The sequence below is a fragment of the Doryrhamphus excisus genome, chromosome 1 (assembly GCF_030265055.1).
Source record: "Doryrhamphus excisus isolate RoL2022-K1 chromosome 1, RoL_Dexc_1.0, whole genome shotgun sequence".
In the NCBI taxonomy this organism is placed as follows: domain Eukaryota; kingdom Metazoa; phylum Chordata; class Actinopteri; order Syngnathiformes; family Syngnathidae; genus Doryrhamphus; species Doryrhamphus excisus.
The window spans coordinates 6,653,366-6,676,323 of NC_080466.1; the positions used below are offsets into that span (position 1 = coordinate 6,653,366).

General features: G+C 41.3%; 1 protein-coding gene across 2 annotated transcripts in view; it reads right to left on the reverse strand.

The window, feature by feature from the left end:
- The window catches only part of adgrl3.1 (adhesion G protein-coupled receptor L3.1), a 172,198-nt gene that overhangs the window by 39,623 nt on the left and 109,617 nt on the right, over positions 1-22,958 (reverse strand). For both annotated transcript variants that reach the window (XM_058085631.1, XM_058085624.1), the window contains exons 9-13: positions 15,008-15,403; positions 14,514-14,617; positions 13,136-13,321; positions 9,837-9,875; positions 3,079-3,262 (exon numbers count right to left, since the gene is read on the reverse strand). In XM_058085631.1, coding sequence (XP_057941614.1) covers positions 3,079-3,262; positions 9,837-9,875; positions 13,136-13,321; positions 14,514-14,617; positions 15,008-15,403 — 909 coding nt within the window. The remainder of the gene's footprint in view (positions 1-3,078; positions 3,263-9,836; positions 9,876-13,135; positions 13,322-14,513; positions 14,618-15,007; positions 15,404-22,958) is intronic.

Consider the following 22,958-nt stretch of genomic DNA (forward strand, 5'->3'; position numbering starts at 1 on the left):
CCTATCCCAGCTGTCTTTGGGTGAGAGGCGGGGTACACCCTCGACTGGTCGCCAGCCAATCACAGGGCACATATACGTAGACAAACAACCATTAGGGTTAGGGTCGCCAATTAACCTAGCATGTTTTTGGAATGTGGGAGGAAACCGTACCAGGAGAAAACCCACGCATGCCTGGAGAGAATATGCAAACTCCACACAGAGATGGCTGAGGGTGGAATTGAACCCTGGTCTCCTAGCTGTGAGTTCTGCACGCTAACCATTCGACCGAACTGATTATGTGATGCACTCAATTGTAACCTGATGCATGTTCAAATGAAATTAAATCATTACCATTACAAATGTGTCTACATAGTATTTAAAACCTTTTCTGTACTACTTACCTTATCCTACGATATAGGATATACTTACGTATCCTTATCCGACTATTGCACCTTAAAAAATGTTCTACTTTGAATGTCAAAAAAGAGTAAATGAAAACGTATCTGAAGGTTGGTGGACAATTGTGACAACAATCGTTTTGTTTATGTTGGGGTGCGAGGTTCAAACCCCATAAAGTCCCATTACATTACTTTAGGATGTGAGCATGGAAGCTTGGAGGGTTTTCACCCTGCTGTATTTCCACCAACTGCTCAGGACAAAGGAAACGGTGGGGTGGGAGGTGAAAAAGAGAAAGCGGTGTGGACAACACTATAATAACAAGCTTTGTTCTGGTTTGTCATTTTCTTGCCTAGAAATGTGTATGAGTGTGTTTTATGTATGGAGAAAAAGCAAGTGTATTTGACACATTCATTCCTTTTGCCTTAGAAGCCTCAAGGTCATATTTTTGTGTTCACTCAGGATGAGTCTCAGTGGTGTCAAAAGCCTGACAGCGTACACGCCTGCTCTGTGGAGCATGTGCATGTACATGTTGTGTTCACATGACGCCTCTATCAGCTTTACACGTGCCGTCGCAGAATTATTCTTGACAGCGTAAGATGATCTCTGAGAAAAAGCAATTAACTGTCTTTATTGATGATTTACTTTTATTTCGGCAGTTCAGGGACTGTATATCAAAGAGATGAGTAGCTTTCTTTTTCATTAATGCTCTGATTTTGTTAAAACATTTCACGACCTAAAATTATCAACATTAATCACTTCACAATTGTTTGGGGTGCTTTTAAAAAAAATGATTTTGTATTACATTTTCAGTTCATGACTTATTTTAATTATGAGCTGAAGCAGCCTAAACATGAGAGAACGTAACATACCACAGATAAAATGAATGTTGACCAGTAAGGCGTTTGATTGTATTGATGGATGGAAAATGATACTGATACAAACTGACAGATTTCAGCACCAAGTACATCGTGGATGCATTAATAATGAATAATGCAAGTGGATGGATTGGAGAAGAGTTTATAGGTGGATGGACAGTGTTGCCTCACTATTGTGGTTCACCTTTCACAGACTCGCTGTTTCGCAGATTTGTGTTGTGCAGTTTTACTGCTCTTTTTTTTTAAGAAGACCATGGTCAATCAATCTCCTTTGTGCTGCCATGTCTCCTGTGTCATCGCTTGATTGTCCGACAACACCCACAATGTTGATAAAACATAAACATAAAATGTTGATGTTCTGCACCCAGAAGACAGAGAAAGATGCTAACTATTGCACGAAAGGTTGGACATCTGGACATGCTACTACTGCACTACTACAGGAATATATATTAACAAGTATACAAAAATGCTACAGTACATCGGAATGGTGCCAGGACAGAGGAGTGAAATAAGCATTAGTCACCTAATAATTTCTTGTGCCCAACCTTGTAGGTTAATCGTTAAAATTCAAACAACGGTTTTTGAACAAAGAGTGTTTAAACAAGAGCGAAATCTAAGAAATCCATGCCTGTCTGCGAAGTATATGGCCGTATACTATATTGATTTAAAAAACAAACAAACAAACAAGTTGGCTACTTTGTGGGGTATTTTGGTCACCTATCCCCTGTGATAAACGAGGGATACTGTAGAGACCAAAAGTTTGGACACACAATACAACGCCAAGGTCCCAACCCCATTAATAAGGCAATAAATTCCAATAATTCCACTAACAAGGCACACCTGTAAAGTGAGAACCATTTAAGGTGATTGCATTATGAAGCTCATTGAGACAGCATAAATATATAATAATATAATATGAATAAAATGTGTGAATAAAATATGCCGGGGCGGCACGGCGGTGGAGTGGTTAGCACGCAGACCTCACAGCTAGGAGACCAGGGTTCGATTCCACCCTCGGCTGTGTGGAGTTTGCATGTTCTCCCCATGCATGTGTGGGTTTTCTCCCAGTACTCCGGTTTCCTCCCACATTCCAAAAACATGGCGACTCCAAATTGTCCATAGGTATAAATGTGAGTGTGAATGGTTGTTTGTCTATATGTGCCCTGTGATTGGCTGGCGACCAGTCCAGGGTGTACCCCGCCTCCCGCCCAAAGATAGCTGGGATAGGCTCCAGCACCCCCGCGACCCTTGTGAGGAAAAAGCGGTAGAAAATAAAATATGTTTTCATAGTTGCAGGCGGCCCTCTGAGGGTAAGCGTAACTCCAAAAGGGCCCATGGTGAAAACGAGTTTGACGCCATGGATTAATGGACGGTTGGATGATGTGAGTGAATGGACAGATGTTGAAAATAAAGATGGGTCGATGTATGGGTTGATTGATGGATGGGGTAGATACATTGATCATACAAGTGGCTGAGTAGATTTTTTTTTTTGGGGGGGGTCGTTGAATCAGTGGGTGGTTGGGGTGACAGATGTTGCCGAGCTAGACCGACAAATGAATGGATGGATGACACAAGCTCTAGTCAGTGGCTAATTCATGTAGTGTGAGAAAGGGTAAAGCATCAGTCAAATGCATGATTGATAATCAATCATGACTAATTACAATTTGACATGGAATCCTCTTGTCTGATACATACACCCAAACAATGTCAATCACTGTCTGTATGTAAAACTGGAGCTTAAGTATGTCAGACATGGAAGTCAAATCTATCCATTGTGTTTTGCATCCTTGGTTTGATTTTCTTGCACAATAGAAATACTACTCACGAATATTGTCAGTGGTTTCCTGCACAGTGTCCGTCTTGAGGAGGTTGTCAGCCAACATGAAAGCGCCGGTCTCCACCGTGTCGAGTAGTAGCGTGGCCGAATGCAGCTGCTCCCTGGTGGACAGCTCTCGCCACGCGGTCTGGGCTCGCGGCTGCAGCAAATTATTCACCGTCTCCACCATGGCCTGGAGCGAGGTGGCAAAAAAACATTGATGGAAGCACTTTGGTCACTCTTAATAAATGATTCTAGCATGGCCAGTTAATGCCAATCCATTAATAGTGCATGTAACATTAGTGTTCCGTGACAAGAGCCGTCAATAACATGGACGATGGGGAATGTGTTGCCCTCTCATTTATCATGTTGATAAATTATGCTTCGAAAAAAAAATATGTTAAGATGCAAATGCAGCATTCCCATGCAGACACTGCAAAATAAACAAAACAATGGCCATCAACAAAAAGCAAATACACATTACTTGTGTGACTTTCACACAAATCAATTAATAGGTTTGTAAACGTCTGTCTGTTTTTTTTCCCCAAACAAACATTTTCATTTTTGAGTTGGCGTTTGTTGTGCTGGATAGTTTCAAGAAGAAGTGATATGAGATATCGTCTGCTGGGTCACTTCAAGCCACGCTGAACAGCCTGGAGTCCAAAAATATTAGCAGAGTAAACAGAAAGATAGTTGGCTCCCGCCTTTTAGAAACAATAGTTATTTTGTCTCCAGCCCACATTCCTTCATGCGCTTAAGAATTCACCTTATCATTTTCCAAACACCGCAGACACATTTTGAAAAGACCAAGGGAGGAATGAAGAAACTGAGAAAGAATAAGAGGTGATGGAGGAGGGAAGAAACAGGAAGGGAGTCATGGGAGAGCGATAAAACAGTCCAATGCGTCCTTGGTGACAGGCTTCCTCTGGGAGCGAATGCAGGTGCTATGAGACGCATACGTCACACCCTCCCGTTCTGTCTGTCGCACTCCTTGTAAACCAACGTTGCGGCCATCTCAAACGGGTGTGTGCTCTTGATGTGCATTACTGTCGGACAATCTTAAAAAAGTGAACACGAGGAACCCCACCAAAGTGGAACAGGTTACTCCATTTCCCAGTCTGTCACATAATGCATATATTGAGGGCATGTGCTATAAAAAAAACAAAAAAAAAAACATGACTTCTAAATTCAAACCCTCCTGTTTATTTATGACGGGGAAATGAACCACACATTGATATGCCATACCACACACATGAAACAAATGCAAAGTGGAGATGCTAAAATTATATCATAATTAGCTGTGTGTTGAAGGATGGCGACTTGTAAACAAAACTAGTTATTCAAATGATTCTGTAGTAAAAGTAGAACTTGGACGTGTTATGATGCATGCATACTGCATGTGTAAACACAATCAAGCGATTGATTTTTCCTGCCATCAATGTAGCTTCAGTTTAGGAAGATAACACAAACTCATAGGTGACTCATACCTTATATTAAAGCCCATAAAGATGGGAACTTTCTAGATCTATAATCAGTTTGTGAAGCTTGTGGAATGGAATTCTAATTTGTTAAATTAACAATTATTTTCTGTCATGCCCACCCTAGGGGCCGGACATGTTATGTCTTTCCAAATTGAAATACTATTAATGAACTGATAATATCCATTTCTTTTTCTGTACTGTACAGACTGTATTAAGAGTCAAATTGCATGTTGTATATGATACATTTGTACATGTTGGCAGGTGTACAGTAACACTGAAAGTACTCCCTGCATGCCGACAATGTTTGGTTTTTTTTCAACAGTTATTTAACATGCATGTTGGGTTAATTAGCGGCTCTAAAATGTCCATAGGTATGATTGTGATAGGTATTGATTGCCATGAATGTGATGTCTGATGTGCCCTGTGATTGGCTGGCGGCCAGTCTAGGGTGTACCCTGCCTCTCACTGTAGGTCAGCTGGGATAGGCTCCAGCCCAGCGACCCAAATGGGTATGAAGCGGCATTAAAAAAAAGGCCTGCCAAACGTAAACGTAAAACTACATCATTTTTTAATTGTACAATCAAGATTCAGTGTTAGTTATTTAAGGTTCTGTATTAAAATGGAATTTAGTTTTAAATTTACCAATCCTGTTTAGGTTTCATGTAATAAAAACAAAACAATTTACTTTATTTACAGTTGTAAAGCTGCATTAGAATTAGATTGGTCTTCAGAAGTCATATTTTCTATGCTTAAAACCCAAATCGAGATCTCAACATGATCTCATTTTCAATTTTCAGGATTAATTAATTAATTTAGTTTTGCGTTGGAATGACAAGGTCTATCACGGAGTACACTTCTGGTTACGCAATGGCCAATGCCATACGGGTGATTATTGTGGACTCCTGTATTGTGGTTTCTTTTTCATACTGGGACATAGGAAACATCTGAGAAACAGTGTGTGGCCGCCTTTTTGTTTAATATGCAGGTTTTACAATTGTATATGTGTGTGTGTGTGTTCATGTTGAGGGGGATATAACGGAGAGGCTTTGCAGTGCATCATTCTGCTCCACTTGCTGAGACTATTCTCAGTGCAGGCTCATGCGAGAGCAGCACTACTGTTTTCCATTCCCTCATGCTGCACTTTGATGTGTTTCAGATAACCACCAACCGAACCATCCACCCACCCACCCTCCCGCCTTCTCTCATTAAACTTCTCACAGCTTTTTATTGAACTTTTGATAATCTTGCATTTTCAATTTCACCTTTTTTTTTTTTTTTGATTGAATATCATTCTCCGCTACAGAGATGGTAAGGTGGAACAAAAAGGGGTGTGATTTCTTACAGGTGCTGACACACAATATAAATCGTGGATTTATAGTGTTATAGTGTTATGGCTTTGGTGACATCGCCGTATGCACATTTACAATAACTTAAGGGCTAAAATGGTGACCTTTTTGAAGGGGCTCCTCTCTCACTCCGCAGGATGGGATAAGGGTGTGCATTTCTGCATGTGTGTATGTGCATAATGTGCATTTGTGTATGTCCACACACACACACACACATACATACACTAGTAAATGGGGCAGAAGTGAAATGCTTTGAAGCGTCGGGGTAATCCAGCGTAAACAAGAGCGGTAAGACAGACGAGAGACGGCCTGTTCTACTTCTCGCAGCGAGGCGAGGGGTGTATGTGCATGCGTGGACGACGAGTGTGTAGTGCACTGTGAGGCGGACTTTTTCAACTGACAGCATTCAGAAGGAAGGGGAAAAAAATCTTCACTTGACTGTGCTTTTATCAGAGAAGCACGCATTTCTGTCATTTGTTGTTGACGTTCTGTTCTGTTTTTCCTTAAGGAATGAATGTGGCGCTAAATCAGGCTTTAAATTCACAGCATGCCATGTTTTGACCCACCATCCGTAAATAGAGGGCACATTAGACATTGTCACTGAGCATCACTATGTCTCCTCACTGCCCATTTTATTGTTTCTTTTGTAAAAATCACATCCATTTAGATGTTTGCATTCATAATTTCCAAATAGATTGTTGTGTATGCATAATTAAGAGTGCACTACTCCGCTGCAACCAGTAGAGGCGCTGTTGCAAGCAGTTTGAGGAAGGCATATAGCATTCAGAGATGGGTCTCTGTAGTTGTGTGTGAACATGACACAGACCAGTATTAAAATTACAGACTATGCATCAGACGGGCTATCTCTCTCTTTGTACTGTACTGCATTGCAAGTTATTGTCACACAATATCATCATTCACATTTTATTTGGATTTTAATTTAATTCAACACCCACTCAGATCTGTATCATACAATCAACCAAATAATTGATCTTTAATTTTCTCCTTTGTCAATCAAGAAAATTGTGTCCCATACCCTATACTCTTTCCTTCCTTCAATGCACCTTGCACACTCAACCTCCCTCCATCAAGCAGCCCGCAGCATCAAAACCTCCCCAAATAACCAACTTCATCATGAATAAATTGCCAATTTAGTATACATGAAACGAGTCCCCAGTTCCCCGGACAAAATGTGTGTGAGTGTGTGTGTCTGAGAAAGTGAGAGAGAAAGTAGTGAGAGAATTCAATTATTTTTCATCTCTATTAAGAACCCAAACCTCCTGCATGCTCTCCTCACTTGACAATTAGTGCTGCGGATAATTAACGAGGAGAGGGCAGCAACACACCACATCCCTAATCACGCACATTTCTATCTGGCAGACTAAAGGACCACTGGTATAATTTTGTTTTCATTACAGAGGCTAATTATATAATCGATCACTTCCACACCCCGCCCTACCCTGAACGTGTGTGATGTAATGTTTTGAACCTGGAAGGAGCCGTCTGAGGGTATGGAGTCGATAGATCGAAGGAAGGCATCAAAAACTGCACGCAGCTGTGATGTGACAGTGTAAGATCATCAGGGAAGTTATATTTATACATTGGCGACGTGTGTGCCGTGTGTTTGTCAGCTCACATACAGTTCTCAGCCATATTCTATGATGTGACATTGCTGACTAGTGCTGACGTGGAGACTTTTGTAAGGGGTGGGGGGTAGGCTGGGTTAAAAAAAAAAAAGCCTGCATAAGGAGAAAAAGAGCTAGGGTGTGCGTGTGTAGGGGAGCAAAAATGAGATGCTGTGGGCAGATACACAGATGAGGCAGGTGTAGCGGTGCCTTATTCTTGTGTTATTACCTCCGCCAAGACGGTTTGTTAACAGGAATATGTAAAAACAGCCTTCCTGATTTTTATGGCCGTTTTTAATAAGGGGTGTGAGATTTGTCAAAAACTAACTCATTCACTTTTGGTGCAAAAACGATGTAATTCACAAGGCACACCTACATGTGGTGCTGCAAACAGACATACGGACGGAACCATGTGACACACCAAACCATCTTCCGCTTTCCAAGGCTCATCTGGACTTATGACAAAGTGGAATTGCAAATGCATCATATTGGGAGACCACATAATACAGGGAGAATGTCAACTGTAGTGAGTCATCACACTCATATATTAAAATATTATGATGGCTTGTCATCTAAACTGCAATTGGACAGGTCGGTGACGTCATGGTTTAAAAAAAAAATAATGAGTGGATCGCTAGTCCATAAGAAAATTAAAATCTGGTCTTTTCAGACTTTCCCACTGTGGAAGCCTAAAAAATACAGTTTCAAAACACTCTGAATGCTGCTTGCGTGTGGATGAGAGGCTAAAACAATACAATACTTGGCCGTTTTGACCTGAAAATGTTTCTGCATGGATAGCTTAACAATATTCAGTTCAGAATCCACATTCTCGAGTGCTATTGTACTTTCTTTGTTCGTTTCAACTTCCACTAAACTTTTTAGTAGGGTGGAACAAGGGCCAATGAAGCATACATAAAATTTTGATGTGACACAGTAAAATGTTTTTTCCTCTGGCAATCCAAAAAGCTTTCCCTCCGCATCTTTTGTTTTTTTTTCAGTGAATAGGCTAATCTGGCATTATGTTGCTGTTAAAATGTGACTGTAATGTTGTTATGTACTGAAGCTCACATTGCTGTGATTATGTTGCCGATGTTTCTGCGTTTATTATTGGCGTGGAGGTTTATCTGTACTTTTGTGTTCAAAATCACTTGAAAAGTTTAGAATTGATTTGGATGAAATTTGAAGGAATTGTCAGAAATGGGATTTAGAAGAACTGATTACATTTTGGGGGTGATTTGGATCATTTTTTTGGATCCAGGAATTATTTTTTTACATTGCAAGATAAGACCATGTTCAACATTTGTCCATATAACTTACAAAAATGGTCAGATCACTTGGAAAAAAATACAGGACACGTTTCCAACAGGTTCTACAAAAGATCCAGATAATGTACTAATGCTGGATACTATGATCCAGAAGATAGGGCACCTTTGGAATGTTCATCATAAGAAGACAACAAATGAAGCTATAAACATGCAACAAACACCACAATATATTGCCTCATACAGCAATGAGCAGTATTTAATAAAAGTATTTAATAAAAGTAAAAAAAAATCTTTCTGTGTACTAATTATGGCATTTCATGAGGTTATAGATCGATGCGACCTATATACTGATTGTACAAATCTTTTCTTTTCTACAGTACATTAAAATCAATGTTCCTTAACCCAAACCAAAGCATGCCACAATCGACAAGACACAAAAGACATGAACACTGAGCAAACTACACACAAGTTAGTATGATTTTAAAGCCGCGAGACCATGATCAGGAACTAGTTTGCAACAAACTATCCATCACTTCACTCTCTCTGATGCAGCAGCGGCAACAGAGACGACATTTCAATGAATGGAGATGGATAGCAAGTCATTTGCTTCCAGGCAGGCCCGTTTACAACCCAGCACATGGTCCTGCAAAATAGATGAGCTACTATTGATATTGATCATGGTCTCTTATCTGAACCACTGATTGCAAATGCAAAAGAAGAAAAAAAATGGAAAATGAAAACAAAGGAAGCAAACCCTTCGAGGAGATGAAACTATTGTCACCTGTGGATGCTTGATTCTGATGATTTATTATACTTCTGGACCAGAATGGAGACAAATTACCTTCCTCCTCAAAGGGTTTCAATACAAATTGAAAGACATCAGCTGCAGAGTACAATTAGAATCCAACATTGCACATTAGAAATGTGTGATCTCACACACACACAAGCTGCACATGCTGAGTGTGAAACAAACACACACTCTTAAAAAAAAAAAAAAAAAAAAGTAGGGGGGTGGCAAAGTAATCAACGGATACCAGAAAGCGGAAATACCTGTGTGAAAAACCTGCAGGACCTCTCCCTCTTCTGAAGCTGTAAATTCAAACAATTCAGCTGTTAGCAATGTAACACCTCTCAGTCACACACACACGGAGAGCAGGAACACACACACACACACCTATAATGCCACAAATATAGACTTTGAGAAGTTGAAATGATTCATTATTGTTTCTCACTCTCTTATTTTCATTTTACATTCCAAGACCTGTTTGCCTCGCTTACTTTTTGTACCATTTATTTGAGACCTCTAAGTTACTTATAGCTACACTTAAACATTAGGAGATACATGGGGCCTTTAGTGTCATTGTTTTTGTTTTATTTGCAAGCCATGTTGGCTGTGATGAATGAATATACTCAAGGTCAACTTTGCCCGAGGGTATTCATTTTGAAAAATATCGTGTCATCTTTTGTCCTTAAATCAGCCTCAAGTGGCAAATAAACAGAAATGTCCATCTTAAAATAAAGTTAAAAATCAAGTTTAAATAAAATTAGCATATATTAATGTTAAGGGGAATTATTATGCTCATTTTCAGCCCTTTTGTATTGACTCTTATAGAGCAGCTACAAACAACATCCCACACAGAAAGCTTTCTAGATCTTCCAGAATCTGCACCTATTCCAGCTGTATTTCCTTGGATTTCCAAAATGGTCTGTTTTTTTTAGTTATTGAACCGACGGCCTGCCTCCGGACATGCCCACACTGCTGTGACTGGTCCCACTCAGCTTGCACAGCTTGTACCCGGGCATGCCCATATAAGTGAGTCACTGTGACAGTGAGCCAGCGTTAGAAAACACCGTAGATACATAGCCATCCCAAACTTCTTTCATATGCGAACGTCATAATCTGAAACTTTGGCATAAACTACATTTATAGGTCAGAAAAGTGGAAAAAGCATAATAGGTCCACTTTAAATTTTATATTTGCCCACTAGAATGACACACCTTTTACTATTTAATGTAGAGTGCTTGACTATTTAAGTTTTTCAATGAATAAACGTTGGAGTTGTATAGATATAATTTACAATTGGACTGGTAAAAAAAATAAATGGGTTTAGTACATAACCTAGATTGGTGTATTTTAATGTACAGTACACATAAACAGCATACTGTATTCATAGGACTTGCCTGGCTACAAAATTCATGAGAACATCACCATGAGCATGAGATTTTCTGTCACTTTCCACACTCCTTTATGTCTCCTTTATCGTGCTGCCCACTACCCTTTCCTATTATTCCAGACACTTCCGTTCCCAGTCCCGGGTTGAGCCACGAGACAAACCAGATCCCACTTGCTAATCACTGCAGTTCTTAGGCTCTGTTTGAACTTCTCCGTGGAGCATCATCTCACATCTCACATTACTGTTTATGCTTGATGACATCTTATAACCTCTTGGACTTATGTAAGTTATAGGGTTACTAGCATTTTGATGTAGCTCTCCTTTAGCTCTTTTACTCTCCTGGCTCCACTCAGCCCCGTTGCTGCCTTGCTGGCCTTTAACCTTCTTCTGCCTTGTTGGCCTAACAATATTACGGTAGTACACATTTTTTAAAAGAAGTAATTAATTAATAAATCATACTGTATCGTAGTTGAGGACGTCCTATTATTAGTTAAAAATATACACATTTAAGCAAATGTATCATATTTTGTTCTTAAATTAAACATTTTCAAGCATAAAAATGTCTAAATGAACTATAATACTAATCTAAATATAAAACTGTGGTATGTAGTATTCTCTACTGGTCGTGAGGTATAACCTAGGGACAGCAAAGCAAAAAAGGTAAACATCAACTCTGAACCCCTGACATCACTTCCTGATCCCCGCCCACTCATCTCACCTATCAACACACTTGGGCACAAGTTTTATTTATGTTTTAAATGGCTTCTTTTCTGGTATAGTATTTATAACATAGATTATGGGGTGTTATTTCACATGTAGATTTTTTTTTTTTTACAAAATATTACATTCAGAGTAGAGGACTCCTACATCATGGAAATTCACTTATCACAGTCTGGATTTGATTGGCCACAACAAACAACGCATTACTGTAATCTCAATCATCCACACATCATCTAACATCAGACAAAACATTGACATTTCCATCATACAGCAACAATACTGGATGAATGACTTGTCTCGTTGTCATGATGTCACCATGTATTTCATTCAATGTCTGCGTCTACAGTAAAGTGCATTTTGGCTTTTAATCTCGCCCACTCAAACACGATAGGTCATCTAGCTAAAATGGAGTGATATTGTCAGGTAATTGCATCATTAATGAGATCAGGAGCGCGGCTTTTCTCCTCTTGTAGTGAGTACTACTTTTGTGAAAAATTCAGCCTTTAATAATAATAAGTAGCCATTTGGCCAACATTAAATCACAGTTGAATAGAATCTACTCGCATGTGTTTTCATTCTAAATAACGAAAAAGCACGGCCGGTAGCAAGAAAAAAAATGGAAAAGTAAATGAGGTGCAGACTACACCACTCAGAAAGAAAAGTTTAAAAAAAGAAGTGTGTGTGTGCGTGAGTGTACAAGAGTTGGCAGCATCTGCCAGTCTCGCTCCCCAAGTCGGCCTCTCACTGTTGACCTCAGCAAAGACAATCAACGAACAGTCTCCCATTAAACGAGTCAGCGAGTCAATTAGGCAACCGAGGAAGCCAGTCAGCGAGTCCCGAATGACTTGGCTGACTTTAATGAATGCCTACATGAACAAACTACACAACTAAATTCTTCCTTGTTCGCTGACGATAAAACAGAACCTCTGCATGCATGGACTTTTCCAATTATGTCATTTTAAAGTACAGGCTTTGTGAAACCCAGCTTTGGGAGAATTTCACTGGTTACAATAATGCTCGGCAATGTTAATGTTGTTGTTTGTACTCGTGTCAAACTGCTTTGCATCATACTGAGATGTATTTCTAATATTGTGGATTCATCCATCCATCCTTCTTCATTGCAGCTTATCCTCACTAGAGTCGGAGGGGTATGCTGGAGCCTATCCCAGTTGACTTCAGGCGAGAGGCGGGGTACACCCTGGACTGGTCGCCAGCCAATCACAGGGCACATATAGACAAACAACCATTCACATTCACATTCATACCTATGGATTATTTGGCCAATTAACCTAACATGTTTTTGGAATGTGGGAGGAAACCGGGAGAACATGCAAACCTCAGCATTAAAGAGTGTATTTGATACACACTGACTATTACACAGTCACATTTTTTAGCATTTTTTGTCTTTTGGTTTGCATCCCCACATATCAATCCGAACATATTGACCTACTGTACCTTGGTGAGACTGCGGGCAGCGCTGTCCTTTCCCCCCGGTGTCAGGTTCCTGAGCTGAACATCGAGCAGCTCCACTAGTTGGGCCATGGCCCGCACCGTGGAAGGCACATCCCCTGGACGCAGGAGCCCTTTAGTCTGCTCTGCCAGTTCTCTTGCCACAATGGCTGCCGTCTCACCTGACCGGAGCTGGATGCAAACATGGAGCGACACAGAGGGGAGTGATAGGGAATGATGGATGGAGTTGTAGCAAGGAGAAAAAGTTACAGGGAAAGTTGAGGAGGATGGTGAATACAAATATGATGTTTTGCTCACAAAACACATGGGCTATAATATATTAGAATGGCAAAAAAATATGTTAGAATAAACAAATAAATAAAATCTGTTGCAGGTCTGATTTGTTCAGATTTCGAAGTTATGGAAATAGAAGCCTCAATCACATACCTTTATTATTACAATACCAAAATTATTACAATTAAAATATTCAATAAGACGGTAATAATAAGACGGTGTGTTCCCTAGAAAACATGTGAAAATGACTTCTATTTTTATATTTATTTTCTATTCTATAGAGACCTACTGCTCTACAGATTTATACATGCAAACCAACAGAAGGTGCAAAGCCTTTTCTCCACACGAATCAGAGCTTTTCTCTCTGTCACTCACGCATACACCAGTGACCTGAGATGCATTCAAGCAAGTTATAAAAAAATATTAGCTACTGAAATCTGCATTGAAAGTATGATTTAAACAAAATTAATGTTGTCATTTTTTGACTTTCTAGTATAGTGTTTCACTAAATCCTCAAATTAATCACAGTTAATGCCATAATTATATACTGCATATAAATACAACTATTACTAATATTGAATGATAAATGTATATTTCATTATAGATTGATACAAGGCTAAAAGGAAGGTAACCGCTGTTGATAACACAATAATAAAGTTATGTTATGTGACATTTATTCATTTTGACCATTACCATTACCAACTACCTAACTAATTAGTTACCTAACCTAACTAATTATTTTATGGGGAAAAAATATGGTGAGATTCCAAACTGTTACGGGCTTATGAAGGTTGATCTTGGCTGTTTTATGTAGATTTAAAATATCTAGATTTTTAGACCACAAGTATAGGCAACTAAATAAACATAATTCAAAGCACAGTTTAAGTATGGTCAACAGTGACAACTATATTCAACATTGTCCATTTAAAGCACTAGTTAGCTTGACAAATGGAGATGGATACATGTGGAATACATCACTCCCTGTGGTCACCGCGTCTCTATGCGTGAGAAATGACACTCCAGGAAACCACCATTCCAGGCATGCCTTCAACTCAAACTCACAAGGGCTGGCAGAAACATCCAGACTTACTTTCTGCATGATGTGGTTGACCCAAGGTGACGTGCAGTTGCTGAGGTCAGGGCCTTGAGGATCCCAATAACCCACATGAGCCATGCACATGTACGTGGCCACGCCTGCAAGACCAGCAAAACTAATAGGGTAAGACAGTGCTGACATTCACCCAAAGACACAAACACTTCATGTGGTGCCCACAGGGGAGAGTGAATGGGGGCCTTTGTCATGTAAGCAAATTAACATGAAGAATGTATCCCATGAAGGTACAGTACGTGTGTGCTGTGAGGAATATTCTATATAAAACACCGGGTCATCACTTTAGGGATTAGTTTACAGATTATTTAAAAAAATAATCCTTGCCTTGCCTCCAAGAGGATTTACAATGTTACAACCTTGGTTGGAACATGTACATTTAAAAAGAAACTAATAAGTGGCAAAATCCTAATTAGTAGCGCACACTTTGAACATAAAGATTTCAAACAGTGTCATCATCCGACAACGTTTCTTACCAAGTGTCCCGACAGGGCACGGCTGCTTGGCGAGTTGGCCCTGCTGTGTCCGAGGCCATGAAATATCGGCTGTTACTCTTGGACTACAAAAGTCTTGGGGAGGCAACGCTGGGGGCTGAGGGGCCGCCGGGGGCAACTGCACTGGAGGGTAGCGTCCGCCAGCTTTGCGGCTTGTGTCTGGAATCTGATTGCTGTCAGACGGTGAACCGCCGGCAGGATTTATGACAGGCTGGCGGACTGTTGTAGTGGTTCGGTAACGCTGGCCGGGTGAAGTCGTGAGGAGAGGCCGCAGGGTGGTGAAGTAAGGGGGTGAGCGAGTTGTGGTGGAAGAGGAAGAGGAGGTGGAGCCCCCACCCACTGCGCCTCTGTTGGGGGGGATCATAGGTGGGCGGAAGTCTATGGAGGAAACAGAAAGACAAAAGTAAGCACAACAAACACAGATTTCAGTACAGCGATGACATCAAATTTACAGTTTTATTGGTAGACTGAGTGGTTAACGCGCAGGCCACACAGCAAGGAGACCTGAGTTCAATTCCACCCTTGGCCATCTCTGTGTGGAGTTTGCATGTTCTCCCCGTGCATGCGTGGGTTTTCTCCGGGTACTCCGGTTTCCTCCCACATGCATTCCACATTCCAAAAACCCAACACATTCCAAAAACATGCTAGGTTAATTGGCGACTCCAAATTGTCCATAGGTATGAATGTGAGTGTGAATGGTTGTTTGTCTATATGTGCTCTGTGATTGGCTCATCCCGCCTCATGACTTAAGACAGCTGGGATAGGCTCCTGCACCCCCGTGGCCCTTGTGAGGATAAGCAGTATAGAAAATGGATGGATTGGTTTTACTGGCACAAAGTAACCAAATTATGGAATGGCAAAATAACATGTTTGCATATGAAATATACATGATGGATAGTTGTGCTCGACAACAGAGCTGCAAAAAACTTTCTGGAGCAATAATAAAAAGCAACCCTTCCCACTTTGTTTGTCTATCCTTGAAAGCACCATAGTTGCGTGTATGTGTTGACTTTTTCGACGTTGCACAGATCGATTTATGTTTTTTTTTTTTCCCTTCTGTCACCTTATCCTTGTTCCCAAAAGCTGATGCTGTGTGTGAATGCATACAGGTAAGGTTTGATGCTATTATGCCTGTTTTGAGCACTAATGTGTGTTTGTTCAGTGCACAACCTCAAGTTAATTAATGCTAGACTGCTGCATTCACCCACACAGCAAACAATGTTATAATCTCACCGAAAAAACAAACTCCAGACTCTGCCTTCGTTTTGAGCTTTTAATGTGATGTTGTGCTTGTTTGTGTGTGACAGTTGGTTGTAAACCGCACTGACGTCTCAAAAGTCACGTTAGACATCAAGTTGACAGCTCTAGCTTTTAGGTTGATGGATAAGTATTCTGGACTTTCACACCGTTGGCCCTGTTTGAGTCCCTGGGGGTGCGCAGAGATGGATCAGAAGGGTTACATTGGGTTTATACGCAATACAGTACATAATAAATAAATAGCATTACATTGCATTATAGTGGAAGAGCTACATCCACTATAGCACAACTCCTCTGGGCAGCTCATACTGTATATAGTATATACTGTATAGTATAAACTGTGTTGCACCAAATATTCTCATATTTTACATTACTGTACACTATACTGTATTCATATACAATACTCATTCTTGCTGTGTCATGCATGATTCATACTAGGGTGACATCATGGGAGATTATGTGAGATATTTTCCGTGTCAAAGGAGGAAGGACCGCCTCTTCAAGTGCACATACTATCGCAGCGTGTCCCATCGTATCTCCTATAACCTGCTGCTGCAGCTCTGTGTGGTGCAAATCAATATTGCATTATGGAGCTTTGGATAAAGGGGAATATTTACACAATTCCCTCATAGAGGCCTCGGCACGGAGAGGACTCACATGTTTAATTAAACGTGCTCTTAGACAAAACCTTAACAGGGAGGACTTGTACTGTCCCTTTGTGTATGTCATCTTTAGTGCTGTTTTCACAAGAGATGTGTATAGGAATTGATGAATTGATAACAATTCTGTGGAACTGTTGATTTATCGTGTCTTGAGGAAATATTGGGTTGCAGCTAGAAGAGGCGCGGTTAATTTAATCGACCCACACAATGGCAATAGTCCTCCAGGCAGGATTATTCCATTCAATATACTGTATCACTGAGCATGGAAACAGGAGTTCAGAATATCCATAGTGTGATTCTGTGAAAATGTACTTTTGGGAAACAACTACAATGGCCATCAACTCAATAAGCTTTGTTCAAAGAAATCTATGCAAGGTCATCCAGTCTCTTCCTTTTGACTGGAGTGCTTGTTACCATTGATTTAGTGATATTAGCGCATTCCTTTGCTGTGAATAAGAGCACACAAAATAAGGAGTAGATCTTTGTTGGTCTTTATATTACATTATTTATAGTGACCATAAGTTGACCCCTTTTTTTGGACTTTAATGAAATCCACCTTCCTTCTCTGCTGCTCTCCTCACCCGACTGACAGCCGTGAAACATCCTGCTGTACATTCTGTACACTGGCTCCCTCCGCAAGTCAGTCTACCTAAACTGTGCTGCTGCCTGTTCCTGAATCATTGCTTCCCCTGCCGTATGCATTCTCCACAGAACATTGCCATCAATCATGAGTGTCAGCGGTGGCCTAGGGACGAGCTGTCAATCTTTTTGCGTGTGTGTATATGTGTGTGTGTGTCGAAAAAAAAAAAAAGAGTCTGTGTGTGGGATGCACGATTAGGAGGCTTGCCACAACAGTAATAGTGTGAGTGTGTGTTTATGTGTGTGTCTGCTGAGGGTGATGTCTGCTGTCATTTGAGTACAAGGCTGAAAACACAGGGCTGGCAGCTTGGGGTGAGGCAACACAAAAGCCTGCGAGCATCATAGGCAAGGGGCCATCGCATCTGAGTCTTTTCTTCTCCTCTGCTGCTCTCTTGACATTTTCCACCTGACATTTTCAGAGTTGATTGCTCACTCGCAACTTTCTAACCCATACTTGTTCTTCTCACCGTTCCCATTTCTCCTCCTCAAAACCCGACACTCTTTTGGTTGCATTTGCTCCCCTTTCCAGGTCTGTCATTTTGGGTGATAAAATACTTTGTAATGCCATGAATTAATCATTAGCGTGATTCAAGATGCTGTTAATAGACGCTACAGGGAAATAAGGGAACAGCTACAAGACATCAATGCACGTCATGCACCACGTATGCCACTTCGTAGGACACGTCATATGTTCCTGAAAGTCACAATAAACACAGCAGCAGGCTAATCCAGGCATCTTTTCCACAAGCATTCCTGCTCTACATCCCCAAATAGGAGAACCGTTGATGGTATATTCATGGTATCTCCTCCTCAGTAAAAAAACTGAAAAAAAAAATATCCTACAGCCATATTTTAACAAACAACTTTATATTAATCGTTGTTTTTAGTTGTTGTTAATTATTAGTTGTCTAATGGGTCACTTTCTCTGTTTCCATGGAGATGAGCGATGAGTGGCGCTTTTTTTCAAGCAGATTTTTCACTAAAATGTTGATTTGGTTCAAATGGTTACATTAAATAGTCCTTGCTGTCATTGTTTTTTTCTACTGAAATGTGCACGGCACTATGAAAAAACTGCCTGTGAGGTTTTGGTGACGTTTGTGTATTGTGCGCCTGTCAGTCAATTTACCACTGAGCAATCTGCGCTTCACCTGCACCAAACTGAAAATGTGGACATCTCCCCCGGTGCGCGACCACGCCCATGTCGGCGCAGTGCAGTCTACCAAATTACCAAATTGCCTGCGCACAGTGGTGCACTTGGACCAAATTACCACTGCATGGGCTGCGCCACACTCCGTCACCTTGCGCTGCGCCATGAAATTAGAGCCCAAAGAGTGTCAAGAACTCTTAACAAGCTATTAACTTTGCACTATGCTGCTCGTTGCACATTGGCATTAAGAAATCACAACTGGGACTTTGTATTGTTTATATATCATCCGTTACCAGTGACAACTGTACATTTGAAATTGTGCCCAAATCTGTACTCAAAAAAAAAAACAACATACAACTATTGTATAAAACCAACATCTTGGTAATTTAAAAACTTGGTACATATACTGTATTCACAATATATTGTGATAATTATCACAACAAAACCAGGCCAGCAACAGAACACAGGATATGTGCATGTACAGTGTGTACTTTAAGTGCATACATTGCATTGTTTAAATGTATACATTCAGCACAATTCAAGCAGAATGAGTGGAGGCATGCAGGCAAAAAATAGCCCTTTTTGCTTTAGCTTACACTTAACAACTACAGTATAGGTGGAGCCCTCGAACCAGAAAGCCAAAAATCTATACATATATTCCATTCAGTCTTACTTTTAAAGCTGAACCTTCAAGCTCATTTCTTAATATCACATAGATGGGGCATTCTTCACACGCCTGGCAAAAAGAAAGGAAATTCATTCAACTGAACAGACTCTAACTGCTGAGTAAGATGATTTGATAAGATTAGAACCTTCAGATGGGCGGCTAATTATTTTTGATGAGATTGTTTCATCAACTATAATATTGCAGCACAATGTTTTAAAGGAAAGTTGAAAGCGTGTTGAAAAGTTGATATCACCTTGGGGGATTTATTCCAGGCTCTCAAGTTCAGCAGAGTATTGTATAAAAAGCTGCAAACCTTAACCCATATAATGACATTTCAATTCCATTTCAGAGCTGCTCTGCATAGTCTACAAATAGCTTTATTAAATCCAAAGAGACACCTACATAGTGGCGGAGCTACAGGGTAAACAAGGGTGGTCGTGGCCATCCTCGGTCACTCTCTGGCCACCTCCAGTGGCCACCCCCAGGACTGGGGAACAATTTTGACAAACGTAAACAAACTGTGGTGTAGAACATTATTTGAGCCTAATCGTAGTTTCAGCTTGGATGCATTTCACAGCCGCACACAACTTTCCGTGCCTATTTTGTGGATGATCTGTCAATAAAACTGCATCTTGCATGAACTGCAAGCTTTAGGTAAGTTTGCCGATCGACATCCACTTTGATATGTCTTGCACAGGTTTCTCCTCAAACGAGCTATAGCTCTTCTTCCTTCTTCATTCACTCACACATTTGGTGATCAATGAAGCAGGCATCTGTCAACTGCTGAAGAGCTACCAGTGATTTCACAACGACTGAAAATATGATTTTTTTTGTGTTTGATTTTTCTTTTCGGGGCGGCACGGCGGACGAGTGTTTAGCGCGCAGACCTCACAGCTAGGAGACCAGGGTTCAATTCCACCCTCTGTGTGGAGGTTGCATGTTCTCCCCGTGCATGCGTGGGTTTTCTCCGGGTACTCCGGTTTCCTCCCACATTCCAAAAACATGCTAGGTTAATTGGTGACTCCAAATTGTCCATAGGTATGAATGTGAGTGTGAATGGTTGTTTGTCTATATGTGCCCTGTGATTGGCTGGCGACCAGTCCAGGGTGTACCCCGCCTTACGCCCGAAGACAGCTGGGATAGGCTCCTCGTGAGGAAAAGCGGTAGAAAATGAATGAATGAATGAATGAATGTAAGAGAAAGGCAGTCGAGTGGTTAGCGCACAGACCTCACAGCTTGGAGACCTGGGTTCAATTCCACCCTTGGCCATCTCTGTGGAGGGTCAACCCTGTGACCCTCGTGAGGATAAATGGGAGAAAATGAATAAATAAATGTTAGAGAAAGGGGCTGCATGGGAGGTGAGTGGTTAGAGCACAGGAGACCAAGGTTCGATTCCCTGCTCGGGCAGTTTGCATGTTCTCCCCGTGCATGTGTGGGTTTTCTCTGGGTACTCCGGTTTCCTCCCACATTTCAAAAACATGCTAGGTTAATTGGTGACTCCAAATTGTCCATAGGTATGAATGTGAGTGTGAATGGTTGTTTGTCTATATGTGCCCTGTGATTGTCTGGCGACCAGTCTAAGGTGTACCCCGCCTCTCGCCCAAAGACAGCTGGGATAGGCTCCAGCACCCCCGCGACCCTCGTGAGGAAAAGCGGTAGAAAATGAATGAATGAATGATTTTTCTTTTCTTTCAAACATGGGTTGAGTAATGAGTTCAGGGTTGTCTTACGTTCTGGTCAATATGGTAATATATGACCAAATATGGTGTCTGTCTCTCATTTAAAATGCCTTATTATTTCCCATTGTTTTTGTGCTGACCTATATAGGGAAGAAGGGAAGACAAGACAATGGTAGACTGGCAGTAAACTAGTTCCTGGAGTTGTGTATCTGTCACCTCAGTGAAAGGGCCACACAGTTGCCGTCAGTCATCCTGAGAGGCAAACACCCAATCACCCGAAATGTAGACAGTGTTCTTGTGGATGTGTGCGAGCGAGGTTTCTCCGTGCGGCTATAAGATGGAATATATCTGCCTGCATGCACTCTGTAGCCTGCAGTGCTCTTGCCGACTTCTCACTCAATAAACAGAGTGCCTGCAAATCAACAACACCAAAAGGCTGAAGGCGGTGGCTATTGGGGGTGAGAAAGTGATGGAAGAAAGACAAACAAGCCTGGCAAGTTTCTCACATTGACAGAAAGACACAGAGTGAATAAAAAAAGGGGTGAATTAGTATGAAAACCTGAGTTGTTATAGTGGTGGTCTTCACAATTTGCAGTATCCTGAATACTGGCTTCATTCTCTCTATCACAACACACACACACAAGGACATACATTTCTTGAAGAGTAGGGAGTGATGCTTCCAAGGCAAAACGATAATCTAACTGGAGGACACAAAGCATTCGAGGCTGCTTGGTAACACAAACATTGGACAGGGCTGCATACTGCGATAACACAATGTCCCTATGGCTGGCACACGCACACACGCACACACATACGCATGCGCGGACAGCTTGTGGCAAGTGGCTCGAGTTTGCTGATAAGACAGAATGGAGCACTTCAAAGCAGCGATACTCTGGAGATAGAAAGCCACCTCAGCTAATAAAGCCTCCTTCCAAATGGCTGGCAGGTCCTGACAAGTTCGACTGCTAATTTTGGATGCAAATGATTTATTTATTTCAGTTTTGCAGACACATTTACTGGATTTTTATTTTTTTTGGTTGCATAAGCATGTCATCTCGGAGTCAGATGTGGTTTGAGGGCCACCCCTTGCTCAAAGCAAAAGGTGAATGGGACCAACTATGTTTTGTTCTTTTATTTACCAAAGAACCATGACTTTGGTGTAGTTTCGTAAGCTTACTAACAGTCAGCATAGACATTGAGTCGTGATATCAAATGTATTTAGTAACATGTATACAAAATATACATACAATCTGACGTTTAAACAGGTAAATGTGACTCAAAATCGCTAAAATGTATTGTCTTTACCTCTTTCAAAATGTTTAGAATATAAACGTAGAAATATAATAACATGTAACAAACATGTGGGTATCAATTGATGTTTTGTTTTTCTTTGTTTTTTAAAAATAAAGTTATTCTAAAAGGACTACTCTCAATGAGAGTGCTGAGAATAACATGAGAAACATTAAAACTGCAAGCAGTGATGAGCGGGCTCGAGCACCCCGACGCGGTCGGGGGTACGCGCGGCTCGGGGGTACACGCGGGTCGAGGGCGCGCGCGTGTTCGGACGGGCACGCGGACGCACCGTACGAAAAACCGCAACGATGGGATAAGCGGTAAGGGAGTTACGGCACTTGCAATTTTCCGCCCGGAGGGGGCGACGCCGGCGGCGAGGCTGGTGCGCGGTCACGTCCCGTCCGGCGCCCCGAACCGCCATAAAAAATTTGCGACGATTGGACCATGCGGTAGGTACTTGCGGCGGATATACGTTTCCGCCTGTGGGTGGCGCTATACAGTCTATGCGCCCACACGGTAACGGACCGGAAGGTACCCCGAACCACCAGAAAAAATTAGGTGCCGATCCGACCGTGCAGAAGGAAGTTAC